A 13,441-nucleotide genomic window follows, 5' to 3' on the forward strand; every position below is an offset into this window, starting at 1 on the left:
AGTAGGCTAATATGTCAGAAGTTTACTTTGACGTTCTTCGAGTTCAGAAAGTGTCCCTGAACGCACCAGCCGGATATGCGTGACTCACGTCCTGCGGAAGTAAACAATCCCCAGCTGACGTGGAGCTGCAGACTGTCACCAACCAGCTGGACAAACTGAAGTGAATCCACTGGTTTAGAGGAACATTTGTCGCTCTACTCTCTGTCTTTGGTGATTATTTATTACAAGGGCTCTGCTGGTGTCGTCTAAACTCCCGGGATAAACTAACGGCCTCGTTAAGAGACGGAAAACTCCGAAATAAAAATGGCGGCAGCGGAGGAGGCCAGCAGACCGTTCGCCGGACTGTCAGACGTCTCCATCTCGGAGGACATCCCGGTGGAGGGAGACATCTCTGTGCCCGTCGGCCCGTCCACCAGGCGGGACGAGGAGTTCTCCACGCTGGACGAGCCCGTGAAGGAGACCATCCTGCGGGACCTGCGGGCGGTGGGGAACAAGTTCATCCACGTCCTGTATCCGAAGCGGAGCACGGCTCTGCTGCGGGACTGGGACCTGTGGGGCCCGCTGCTGCTCTGCGTCACGCTGGCTCTGCTGCTGCAGGGCGGCGCCGCGGACAGCGACGACCAGGGGGGGCCGCAGTTCGCTGAGGTAACTCCTAGTGATCAGTGGCGGGAAACAACTTAGTAACGTTACATTTACTCAAGTACTGTCGTACGATTTCAAGGTACTTGTACTTTAGCATTTCCATCTAATGCTACTTTATACTTGTACTTCACTACATCTCAGAGGCAGGGCCAGACTTACACTTAACACTGTCGCCCTGGGCAACAACATTTATGTGCCCCTCCCGGAAAAATAAATTGCATTATAGTCACTATCATCAAGTGCATTTTAATAATAAATGTCTTATGAAGTGCATTCAAAAGAAATTGAACAGATGCATCAATGTTCAATATTATATTATATCAATATTTGTTGAAAAAAATGTTTATATAGTACTCCATATAGTATATACCACTATACCACAACCAATATACTATCAGCCATTATGAGCAGGGAATTATTGCTTGTAGTAAACAAAAAAAGAATCCATATTGTGGCTCCCTATTCGTATAGGCATATTTAACAAATATAGGCCAACTGTTTCCACTAAGGCACAATAATGTTATGGCTCGATTTAATATAGTTAAGAGTCAGAGGTAAATATGTAGATGTACTTTTTACTCTACTACATTTGTCTGGCAGCTTGAGTTACTTTTCAGATGCCAGTTTTCCCGTCCAGTGAAAACCACGTATCTCCACGTGTTGATGTTGAATGTTTGTGATGACCTGAAGGATGAATTGTTCCTTTATGTGTTGAGAAAACTCTCCTCCTTCTTAAGCTAAATAAAGTCTTTAAAAAGCATCTAGGATCAGCTGGAAAATGCATCGTCACAAACTGAAAACGGGGCGGTTTTGCTGACTCCATTAAAAGTTTTTAAACTTTTTAGAGATCCATGATTCTCACAGGACAGCGACGCTACAAACATATGATGATTTTATATAGAATATGATGCATCGCTGTAGATTAAACTACTCAACAGCATATGAAGGAGTTAAAATGAGCACTATCTTAAACATCTACAGCAGGAAGATGCAACATACACATTATTATTATTTAGTATTATAATCCAGAAAATGATAGGGGTTTATTTTCATTTTTTTATTATCTGTCCCCATATTCACTGATAATGCTTGTTTGGTAATTTCACTAAGGTGGATCTTGCTTAGGGCTGCAGCTAATGACTAGTTTATGAATTAATTCATTAGAATCAGAAAAGGACTTATTGCCAAGTAAGTAACACTTCCAAGAATTTGCTTTGGTATCTCTTTCCTGCATTAGGACTTTATCTTGGGGCACTGTCTTTTAGAGGATATCTGCTTATTGATATGGTCTGATTAATTATGTAGCTTATATAAAGATAGTCTATATATCCACGACGTTCCACTTCAGGGATTGCTTCGTTGCCCGTGTAAATTCCACCATATGTCCTTCTTTTCAGTCGTCCCCTTTCTCTGTCTCTGTGTTGGCGTTCTAACCTCTGGTGGATTTCTGAGGACTATGGTTAACTGCTCCTCAGATCTCTGCAGGGTAAATAGACTATCTGTCCAATCTGAGTTTTCTGTTGCACGACTAAAACTACTTTTACCGCCCAAGACGATTGTGATCGGTTTAAAGAAATGCCAATAAACCAGAGCACATATTTCTCCCATCCCGGAATGCTGTGTGGACTAACCAGACTCTCTTCCTCCGCAGCGCTGAGGAGGGTCTGGCAATGCGAGACTTGATATAAAGATAAATCTCTCCTCTTGAATCTTTTCGCCCCAGGTCTTCGTCATCATTTGGTTCGGCTCCATCATCATCACCCTCAACTCCAAGCTGCTGGGCGGCACCATCTCCTTCTTCCAGAGCCTGTGTGTGTTGGGCTACTGCATCCTGCCTCTGACGGTGGCCATGGCCGTGTGCCGGATCGTCCTGGTTGGCGGCTCGGGGACGGTCAGCTTCGCCGTGCGGCTGGTGGTGGTGACGGCGTCCTTCGGCTGGTCCACCTTCGCCTCCACGGCCTTCCTCACCGACAGCCAGCCTGCCGAGCGCAAGGCGCTGGTGGTGTACCCGGTGTTCCTTTTCTACTTCGTGATTGGGTGGATGATCCTGACGTTCTCGCCGTCACAGTAGAAGAGAGAAACCAAAAATGAAGTGTTTGTTAAAGTGACAGCGACGAGGGGAGGGTTTTTTTTTTTTTTTTCATGGAGTGGAAGAATTCAAACAAACACCGGTGTCGGCCTTGGAACGAAGATGACTGACTACTGAAGTGACTGGGAGTGTTTCCGGGCCTCTGGGAAAGCATTCAGACTCACGGGACACCAACATAATTCCTTTTCAGGCGAAGCTCGTACTCCCATTCAGAGAAGTCCGGTGGACACTGTGCTGCAGATGGAGAGTTATGAAAAGCTGATGATTGTGTTCACATTCATGAGCTGTGTAGAAATAAAGTCCATAGGCTTGTGTGGAGGAATGCTCTATGAATGTTTGAACTAGCAGGGCTACAAATTCTTTTCTTCCTGGTTGGAAACCTCATACTGTCTTAACACTGACACTGTTTCAGAAATCGACCTGACAGCTCATTTTCACTCTACATTCTTCATTTTTTTTAGACATTAGCAGATGCTTTCATGCAGCTTGACTGGGAATCTTGACTGTAGAGTGTAGTTTTCAGCTCTAGTAGTCCTTTTTCGTCATGTTTGGTTTTGTATTTTGGAGGGTAATTTTTGTTTGTATTAGACAGATGACAGGAGAGAGATTGGGAATGACATACAGCAAAGGTCTCCTGCTGGATTTGAACAGGGAACGTCACGGTTCATGGCTCGGCTCCCAGAGCACTGTTATGGCTGTACGATAAATATGAAGCTACAGCCAGTTAGCTTAGCTTAGCATAACAACTGGAAAAGTAGGAGGGGGGGGGGGGGAAGACAGCCAGCCAGCCTGGCTCTGTCCAACTGTAACAAAATCCACCTACCGACACCTCTAAATCTCTAAATAATGAACACGGAAGTGTGAAAACAATAATTATTCTTTCCATTGTATGGGGGTTATGCAACAGAATATTGCTTGTCCAGGTGTAAACATGAAAGTGGTGTCTATCTAATCATCTAGCTCTCCGCAAGAAAGGTAACAAATGTATTTCACAAAATATCCCAAAAAAATTCTTTTAGGGCTGGATATAGTCTACATGATGCAGACATGGAGTAGTTTGAACTTCGTTGCGTGTCTGTATCGGTGACATGTTCACACACATTTGTCCAGTCCCTCGCAGACATGGGCAGAAGGGCGAAATATATGTTGCGGAGCCTCGCAGCCACGTGGATGCAGAGACTATAATTTGGACTCAAAGTAGTGAAAACAAAGTATTGATTCAGTCTGATAATCAGGCTAGTTATTTCCTCTAACGCAGGCATGTTCACGCTGGCAGTCAGCTTGCGTTGTGTTCAAACACTAACATAAAGTGTGTCCTCAGTCAGCCTTTGTCTGTGCTCGTTCTTTGAGGTCTTCTTGTTGTGTAAAATGACAGGAGCTCAAGTCTCTTGCTGTACAAACTGCCCAACAGCCTGTGTTAAAGAGCTCAGAGCTTCCTGTTAGAAGACAAGATTTTGGGAGAGAGTTATTCCTTTCATCATCATCATCTCTGTCTTTACCTTCGGGTTTAACCCACAGCTGAATGATGACACTTTCTTGGACTATTTATATGTCGACACGGTAACGTGCAGACAGGATGCTCCCCGGCAGGGTGGAAACAGCACTCTGGGAAATGTAGGAAGTGGACGTGGCAGGTTAACGAAAGGTGGTCCATCAGAAAAGAAAATGTCCCTTCTACTAACCTGCCTGATGACCTTAGCCCCTTGCTCTCGCTGCAGAAAACCTGTTCTTTCTGTTCTCTCCGATCACCGGAGCTTTCAACGTTGATTTCTTTTAATTTATATGTATTCATTTACATCAACAAATGAAAAAGATTAAACTGTATTTCATCAGCTGTGATTGTTTACATAGTCTTTCAGTCCACCTACAGACTAAGCTCTGTTTCAACATCGAAATAATTTCCACACATTTTTTGGATTTGCTGCGTTACACGAACACAAACTAAGTGTAAACAGGAATGTAGTAAATGTACATGCATAATGATAAATATAAATATGTACAAAGATGAAAAAAGTTGACAGTAAAATGGTAACGCGTTCACCGGTTACAATGTTACCGAACTCTGTCGACGAACCCATGACATTTGTACTTTGCCTCAACACAAAATGTGTTCACCTGACAATGATTTAAAGATCTGTATCCATCCTCAGCTAAAATGTGGTTTCATTGCAATGTGCACATTCGTCTCCACCTCCAAAACCCAGTTGTAAAGTCACTAAGAACATTCAGGTGCAGCACGGACCAAAAGTACCATCAAAGTACAGTACATGAACATACAGTTAACATTAAACACACTTCACCAAGTACACAACATACTCCATTAACCTCTCTCTCACATCGTCACCTTTGATCCAAATTGCTACAGTCAATATATTAAGATACTAAGTCAATATTTTAAAGTTTCTCATTATTTGGAGATTCCAAGTCAATATTCTGAGATTCTAAGTCAATATATTGAGATACTAAGTCAATATTTTGAGATTCTTAGTCAATATATTGAGATACTAAGTCAATATTTTGAGATATTAAGTCAATATATTGAGATACTAAGTCAATATTTTGAGATATTAAGTCAATATATTGGGATACTAAGTCAATATTTTAAAGTTTGTCATTACTTTGAGATTCTTAGTCAATATTCTGGGATACTAAGTCAATATTCTGAGATACTAAGTCAATATATTAAGATTCTAAGTCAATATATCGTGTAGTGGCTGTTCCGTTTCAAAATGATAGCCACTGCCCCAGCAATAGAAGAGCGGTTTTAACACACCTTCCTTTGTTGTTGATCCAGGCATGCGGTCGTTGCTGAAATGGTGAAAATAATAATTAAACACAAATATCCTACCTATAGAAATAAATCTGTATATGATCCTACCAAAACGTTGTAGGCGAATGTTGCATGTGTGTGAATCAGGGGAAATAAACAATACTGATGGTTTCTTAAATGATATCAAATAAGATGAAACAGGATGACTAGATGTGGTTAACAACTGTGTTTGGTCTCAACTAAAGCTAGGACTTCCAAAAACCCTCCACCAGTGTTTCCAACTTCCCTTTATCAATTATACCACACCCACAATTACTATGGTGTGGCCGATTGGCCAATCAGTGGCCTGGCTGTCAATCATAATCAGTGGCTCAGAACTATAAGTCTTAAAATAATAACTATTGTTCTTTAAATATAAACAAAAACTGCTTTTTGGGCTCCTACATATTGAGATACTTTTGAGATATTAAGTCAATATATTAAGATACTAAGTCAATATTTTAAAGTTTAAAATATATCTATGAGAATGGAGTACTTACTCTATTAATTTAATTATATGTAAGGTTAGTCTGCCAGGTAGGAAATATATATATCAAAATGGACTACTTACTCTAAAAATGTAATTAAATGTATGTTAGTTCATTCTGTATGGCTGTTAATATGAATCACAATTAACTACTTACTCTATAAATGTCATTAAAGAATGGTAGCTCATTCTGTCAGGTATCAATATATCAATCAGAATGGACTTACTCTATGAATGTATTTAAAAGTAACGTATTCTGTCAGTCAGTAAATATGTATCAGAATGGACTATTTCCTCTATGAATGTAATTAAAAGTATGATAACTCATTCTGTCAGGAAGGAAATATCTATCAGAATGGACCACTTCCTCTATAATGTAGTTAACCCTCCTGGTTTTGAAGTTTCTTTATCAGAAATGTGGGTTCCTTTCAACCAAATTGCAGATAAGGATCAGATCACTACTTTCATAGACTGTTGGGTGTTTTATCCATTTTGTTAGCATTTGAAAAAACGGTTTCCAAACAGTATTCTGACTTTGACAGGCTGAGATGATCCATCAGCATACGCTCCTCTGATCTTAACCATTAACATCATTTCATTTTTTGAACTCTAAAATTAGATATAATTTCATATAAATGAGGTTTATCGACTATAAATTCCAAGAATAACTGCAAAACTAGTAGTGGTAGTGAAAGAAAAGACACAAACGTTAAAAAAGAAGAAGAAGCAAGCATCAACAAATTGTTAATTTTCAATTTGGACCCAGGAGGACAACAAGTTAAAGATTATTATAACCTGTTGGTCTGCCTTCGGTTCTATACTGTACAAGTGTGAACAGGCTGCTTCCATGTTACAGTGAAACATGGATGCACGCACATCCAACCACAGAGCACAGGTGCTGAGCCAAAAGTGAGCCAATCTTGACATTTGCAAAGCATTTGCTTAATGCTTATAATGCCCATATTTAATGCTGTCTTATTTAAACTGTATCCTTGCACTGCTATAGTTTTTATATTCCTATATCTACATTATTCTCTTATATTGTCCATATGTAATGCTGGTCTCTAGACTTTATCCTTGCACTATTGGACTTATTTGCTCTACCACCATGACACACCCTCTCATAGAGCACCTTACCTGTCCTGTCACTGCAATTGTCTCATGCTTATACATCCCATAGTACATTCAATCTATCCATCTATCTATCTATACTAAAAATAGCTCACACTCTGCAGGGCTCAAATATTACTACAACTACTCTTCATCAGACAGGACTAAACGGATATTATTATTCCAAATATGACATTCAAATCATTGCATTTCCTATTAAATGTACTTATTAAATTAAATCAGCCTATTACATTAATTTATTAAATTAAACATGTACATTTTGCATTAAATTAGCTTATTAAATGATACCATTACATTTTAATTAATTCATCAAATGTAATTACATTTGCACAGTAACAATGCACAGTAAAGAGCAATACAAAATACATATAGGCCTATGGAAATAAGACTAGTTGGATTATATTCACAAGAGGTATGAAACATGTTACCTGTGTCCCTTATAAGTTAAAAAGAAAATGCTATTCAGAATTCTTTGATTTCTAACTTCCAGTCCTTAGTCCATCTCTCCATTTTTGATCAAGACTCACTTTAATTTTTCCACCGACGTCATCCCAGCGCGACGGCTTCAAAACGGGCGCAGTCTAAACAACAGCTAGCAGTTTCTGCAGTTATCATATCCGTTTAGCGGATTAAAAAAAAAACGATTTACACATTTTTTACATTCAAATCACACACAGTGGAGGTTTTGTAGCTTCAGTCTCAATGCGTAGCTGTTATCTTACCCGCTTCCCGCTCTCCTGAAGTGGCTCAAGCTTTAGCTGTTAGCTGTTAGCTGTGAACGGGTTGTCACTGATGGAGGAGCTGCCGCATCTTCCACCTGAAGTTTGGGTCTACGTGTTCAGCTACCTGAGCACGGATGAGAGGCACACGGTCCGCACCGTCTGCAGGCAACTCAAGAGGCTCGTCGACCACCCGTCCCTCTGGCGGGACTACACGGTGGTGCTGTCCGACCTCCGCCGCTACACCTACGGCTTCTGGGACACCCTGAACCACCGCAAGCTCACACGGGTAGCGGTGCGACACCTGCGGCGCAAAGAGTGGCGTCGGCTCGTCAAGTTCCTGCCGTCCCTCACGGCTATCGTGTTCGTGGACGGAGGACGGATCTACAAGGGCAAATACCTGGACAACCTGGCCCGGTTCCCCGAGTTGAGGGAACTAGGAGTTCGGAACGCCAACTGGGAAGAGCCGGTGATCGGGAGGAGTCTGAGCGGGCAGCTGCACGAGCGGCTGACTCACCTGAGCGCGTGTAACGTCCGGCTGCCCTGCACGGTGGAGTTCATTAACGCCGTGTCACACCTGGTCAACCTGCGGTACCTGGTGTTCCACCAGCAAGGGGAGGGCTACGGGCTGGACACGGTGAGGCCAGTGCCCTGCGGCGTCTTCCACAACCTGCTGCTGAGCCTCAAGAAGCTGAAGCACCTTTCCTGGGGGATGAGGGGGGAGCCGCCGGAGCCGCTGCCCGATGACTACCTCAGCCCCACGGACCCGGAGAATCCAGGTCAGCCGGTACCCTGCACCCGGTCCCCGGCCTGCCTGTCTTCTTTACCTGCTGTGCTGTCTCCCTGCATGTTTTCCCCATTAACTACAGATACTAATAATAACCTTAATTTATATAGCACCTTTCAAAACACAGTTACAAAATGCTTTACAATTAAAAAAAACTTTAAAAAAGTTAAAGCTTAAATACATGAAGGGCAACTAAAAAATTAAAATAACAGGAATTGAAAGGTTTTTTGATTAAGACAAGATAAATCACACGTACTTGGCAACCTAGCCCCAGTTTGAGCCAACCATAGGGCTGTAACTAATTATTACAGTTAATCACTTGATTGTTTCCAATTAATCATTTATCAAATATTAGAACAATGGTGCAGAGAAATTTAATTCAGTGATATAAAAAAGAAAAGCAGCAAATCCTCGCAGTTGAGAGGCTGGAAGAAGCTCATGTTTGACATGTTTGCTTAGAAAAATGACTTAAATGATTTATTGATTTTTTTTAAATATAGTTGCAGGATGATTGTCTGTGGATCTACTGATCAGTTATCCACCAATCGTTAGGGCTGTAGTCTTTGTTTTGGCTCATTTATTACAAACCACATGTACTGTTTGTGCCTCGCCTTAGGGCTGCAATTAACAATTATGTCAATCATCAATTAAGCTGTGACAATGAATTGATTTAGGATGGGGCCAAAGGACAGTACACACCAAAAGGCCATAAAGGTTTGACTCTTCTCCTCTTCCTCGGCTCTGTAGGAGCGCCGCGGTACGGCGGCCCAGCGCTGACCAGCCTGGAGCTGGTGGATTACCCAGAAACCATCCTGCCAGAGAACGCACTGAGGAGTCTGACCTCACTCCGGTCTCTGACTATCCGCTACAGGTACATCAGAGAGGGCATCGAGTGCCGCCTCACCTCCTGGCTGAGTCCCCTCCATCAGCTGGAGACCCTCACCATCATCGGTCAGTTAAAAGCTTTTCCTCTTCCTTTGTAAGAATATAGACGTTATTTCTCCCACACTCTGGACCCAGCAGCTCAAACGCAGAACAAATAAAAAATATGAATAAAATACACATTAAATATAATATAAAATAGAAAAATGAGAATAGAGTAACATGGTATTATGTACACTATAAACACTTGTTTTATTAACAGGTGGGAATAAATATATACAGATGAATATGTATATGAAATGGCATATTGCACAGGTCACAGTAGGAGGTACAGAGTAATAATAAATACATAAATATATATACATAGTACAGAATATTAAGTGTTGGTTAATGTTATTATGTAAAAGTGGTGTCTTTTCCTTGGTTTTAAATGCTGCATTACAGTAAAGTGATGTCATTTTCTGAACATAAATGTTTCATCATTTGCCTACTTAGTCATTATATCCACATTATTGATGATCATGTGTAAATATTTGGTGAAAGCACCAACAGTCAACCCGCAATGTATCGATGTATTTGGACGAAATTTCCCCCCCTCTGCCCAGCTCTAACACAAGGCAGTTTAAGGAATGTGGCTAAACACATGTATCCTTTTCTTTTGTGATTTCTCTTTCCTGCCCTCCCCAGGAGGAAATTCTCTGGCTGCCTATACGACCACCATCCCGTCCAGTGTGACCCGGCTGACGCTGCGAGTGGCCATAACTCTGAAAGACATGGACTCCATCGCACCTAAAGTCCCGGGCCTGGAGCACCTGGACATCGAGCAGAACCGCTCCAGTGGCAGCCTCTGCAGACGGATCCCCATGTTGTTTCCTCAGCTCAGGACACTCAGGATACGGTGAGCCGCACGGGAAACCACTCTAGCGTTTTAGCTGGAATCACTCTGAGCTGTGAGGTCTGATGACCACTTTCTTCCACCCAAAGTCCTTTGCATTTTTTGTTTGTTGGGAGGGGTAAATATAATAGAACTGTGACTAGTAATAATAGTAGTAGCAGGGCGTCAAGCAGGACCACGGCAGCAGCTGCAACCACGGTCCAGGTGCCACCACAATCCGAGAAAATCTGTGAGGCGAGAAAGCATAAGGGCTAGAAGAAGCTCAGTTAGTAACATGCATTAATGGGACATGAATGAACACAGATTGAGAGGGAGAGAGGAGCTCAGTGTGTCATAGGAAGTCCCCCGGCAGTCTAAAACTATAGCAGCGTAACTGAGAGCTGGTCCAAGGTAAACCTGAGCCAGCCCTAACTATAAACTTTATCAAAGAGGAGAGTTTTAAGCTTACTCTTAAATGTGGAGACGGTGTCTGCCTCCTGAACCCAGACTGGGAGCTGGTTCCACAGGAGAGGAGCCTGATAGCTGAAGGCTCTGGCTCCTTAACCCAGACTGGGAGCTGGTTCCACAGGAGAGGAGTCTGATAGCTGAAGGCTCTGGCTCCCATTCTACTTTTGGAGGCTCTTTAAGATATGATGGTGCCTGACCGTTAAGAGCTTTGTAGGTCAAGAGAAGGATTTTCAATTGTGGACTTTACAGGAATCCAATGCAGAGAAGCTAATACGGGAGAAATATGATCTCTTTACCTAGTCCTGTGTCAGTACACATGCTGCAGCATTCTGGCCATTGTTCATTGTATCTGGGTAAACAAGTAAACGGCAAAGGAAACTACCTTCTCTTCATTTCTTTAAAGACATCTGTGCTTCCACCGATGTGTTCATGTGGCGTTGTGTTCATGCAGGGAAAGTCGACCTCCAACTCATCTCTTGTCTCTCAGGTTCTTCCGTCGGGAACCGGAGAAAGACCTGCTGAGCCTCAACCGGCTGCGCCACCTGGTGCAGCTGGAGCTGCTGGTGGAGCGCTCCTTCATCCTGAGGGATTACCTCAACGGCCACCCGTGGCCCAGCCCCAGCGTCCGGGCGCTCATCAACCAGCTGCGAGAGCTGTCGGAGAACAGGATCACCGTCATCACAACCATGCGCCAGAGAAACCCACTACGAGAGTGTGACTGTGTGTGGGAGGGCGACTGAAGACGGCCAAGGAAACAAATCCGCAAATCCGTTTTTTATTCCTCCTGGAGAAGAAGAAGAAGACGACAGAGTCGGGAACAGAAGGTTGAAATAAAAATGTATTAAGACAGACGTACACATTTGTAGGGTTGGGCATCGTTTTGATATTACAATTCGGATTGCAATTCCCTTCGATTACTAAGGTCTTCAGACTTTGAAATCATAAAGCTTATAAAAGAGTGGAGACATGACGGTGATTGGATGACGAATCAAAGATTAGAGCAACGGCTGCCGTCTGTTTTGGCTCGAGACCCCTTCAAAAGGAAGCACCGAAGCTCACTAGAGGGTGCAAAAACCCTCTCCGCTCAGACTGCAAACTCTCACCTCTCCTCATTTAAAGCCACCAAGTTACAGTAGAGTTCAAATAAAGGACGGCTGCTAATAAAATCCTTGTTAAAAACATTGAGGGTGTTTGGTATGACCTGTAAAACTCACACAGTAAATTCAAAAGTCCTCTATCCTCCCTCTGATTTATAGGCATTCAAACATATATGAAGTAACTTTGTCTAAAAACGAGCCCGACCCGACCCACGTTATATATTTTGTAGTCTGGCTTACTGGACGTCCAGAGACGCGCCGGATGTCAGACGTTTTCTTAACCTTCTGCTATCTCTGCTATCTATTTTGTAAAGGTACTGTTGCTGCTTCCCAAGCTTAACACGGCCCAAGGTGATTGTGATTGGTTTAAGGAAATACAAACAACCCAGAGCGTCCCCCCCCCGTACCAGAATGTTCACCCATGCAGCTAGACCATACTCCAGCGCTGTAGAGAGAGGTCTGGCAGTGTGAGACTAGTTATTTACTTGTGTCTTCCCAAAAATTTCCAACAGTGTTCAAACCCATAGGAATCTGTCATTTCATTCAAGGCTACGCTGCGTTACATAAGGTCTCCTTTCAATGGCGTCCTATCCTCTTTGGGCATGTGTCAGACATTGACTCTTTATCCAGTTCTAATGCCACATTGTGTTGCACTTTTTATTTGAACTGGATGAAGGATTTGAATCATCGGACGTCGGGATCTGAAGTTCTCAGACAAACAAGCTGAGCAAACGTCAGCGGCAGCTCTGCTCACAGCCTGTCTGCCGGCCACTGAAGAAATCCTAACGGGGAGAAGCTGAGCGCGTCTTTAGTTAGTTTAGTAGGTTTTTTTATTGCAGCAGAAACTGTGAAGTATCTGCAGAAAGTCCCACAGAGGGTTGAGTTTAACATTGATCGGGAACACTAGAGAGGTGGAAAGGAGGGATTTCATTGTTGAATCAATCTAGAATTTGTGATTGTTGTACTGATGGTGCTGTTTAAGTGTACTGAGTGGATCATAAAGAGAGCACATAAACGTGGAGAACGTGTAGTTTGCATTAAGTGGAAGAAAGAGGCATTTCTAAACGTAGACATGTCTCTGATTTAAGACTGCTCAGATAAAGGCTCTGGGCAAAGTTTCAATTAGTTTTTATTTCATTTCGTTTTGACTTTTCAATTTAATTTTAGTTTAGTTTTAGTTAGTTATCAGAGTGCGTTAGTTGACATTGAGCCTTTCAGAAAGTTTTGGTTTTTATATATATTTAGTTTTTGTCAGGGCCAGGTCTAATGCCTCAGAAGTAACACATGGTTGGAGAACTGTGTAGAAATGGCCATAATGTTTAAATCTTTCTTTCAGTACCACACTCTATGCATATACACTCTGCTATTTGATCCCACCCCCCCCCCAGTTGGTTAACATCAGAGCTTTTGGTCTATGACCAGATTGAAATCCCATTGTTGTTATTGAGTTCTACAG

The 13,441-nt window shown here is 42.5% G+C and overlaps 2 protein-coding genes across 2 annotated transcripts; both read left to right on the forward strand.

Annotated features, from left to right (window-relative positions):
* Positions 1–63: 63 nt before the first annotated feature.
* yipf6 (Yip1 domain family, member 6) lies at positions 64–3,044 on the forward strand. The gene is made up of 2 exons (XM_031280306.2): positions 64–645; positions 2,366–3,044. Exons 1-2 carry the CDS (start codon positions 304–306, stop codon positions 2,711–2,713), a joined length of 690 nt encoding a protein of 229 aa, XP_031136166.1. The 5' UTR covers positions 64–303; the 3' UTR covers positions 2,714–3,044.
* Positions 3,045–7,703: 4,659 nt separating this feature from the next.
* On the forward strand, positions 7,704–12,372 carry LOC116036781. Its single transcript, XM_031280413.2, has 4 exons — positions 7,704–8,656; positions 9,412–9,615; positions 10,234–10,444; positions 11,376–12,372. Exons 1-4 carry the CDS (start codon positions 7,951–7,953, stop codon positions 11,626–11,628), a joined length of 1,374 nt encoding a protein of 457 aa, XP_031136273.1. The 5' UTR covers positions 7,704–7,950; the 3' UTR covers positions 11,629–12,372.
* The last annotated feature ends 1,069 nt before the right edge of the window (positions 12,373–13,441 follow it).

This window comes from Sander lucioperca, chromosome 18, assembly GCF_008315115.2.
Source record: "Sander lucioperca isolate FBNREF2018 chromosome 18, SLUC_FBN_1.2, whole genome shotgun sequence".
NCBI classification, from domain to species: Eukaryota; Metazoa; Chordata; class Actinopteri; order Perciformes; family Percidae; genus Sander; species Sander lucioperca.

Coding starts and splice junctions, on each gene's coding strand:
- yipf6 (XM_031280306.2), top strand. CDS start 304: ATGGCGGCAGCGGAGGAGGCCAGCAGACCGTTCGCCGGACTGTCAGAC. Junction 646..2,365: donor GGGGGCCGCAGTTCGCTGAG/GTAACTCCTAGT, acceptor TTTTCGCCCCAG/GTCTTCGTCATCATTTGGTT.
- LOC116036781 (XM_031280413.2), top strand. CDS start 7,951: ATGGAGGAGCTGCCGCATCTTCCACCTGAAGTTTGGGTCTACGTGTTC. Junction 8,657..9,411: donor CACGGACCCGGAGAATCCAG/GTCAGCCGGTAC, acceptor TCGGCTCTGTAG/GAGCGCCGCGGTACGGCGGC. Junction 10,445..11,375: donor CTCAGGACACTCAGGATACG/GTGAGCCGCACG, acceptor CTTGTCTCTCAG/GTTCTTCCGTCGGGAACCGG.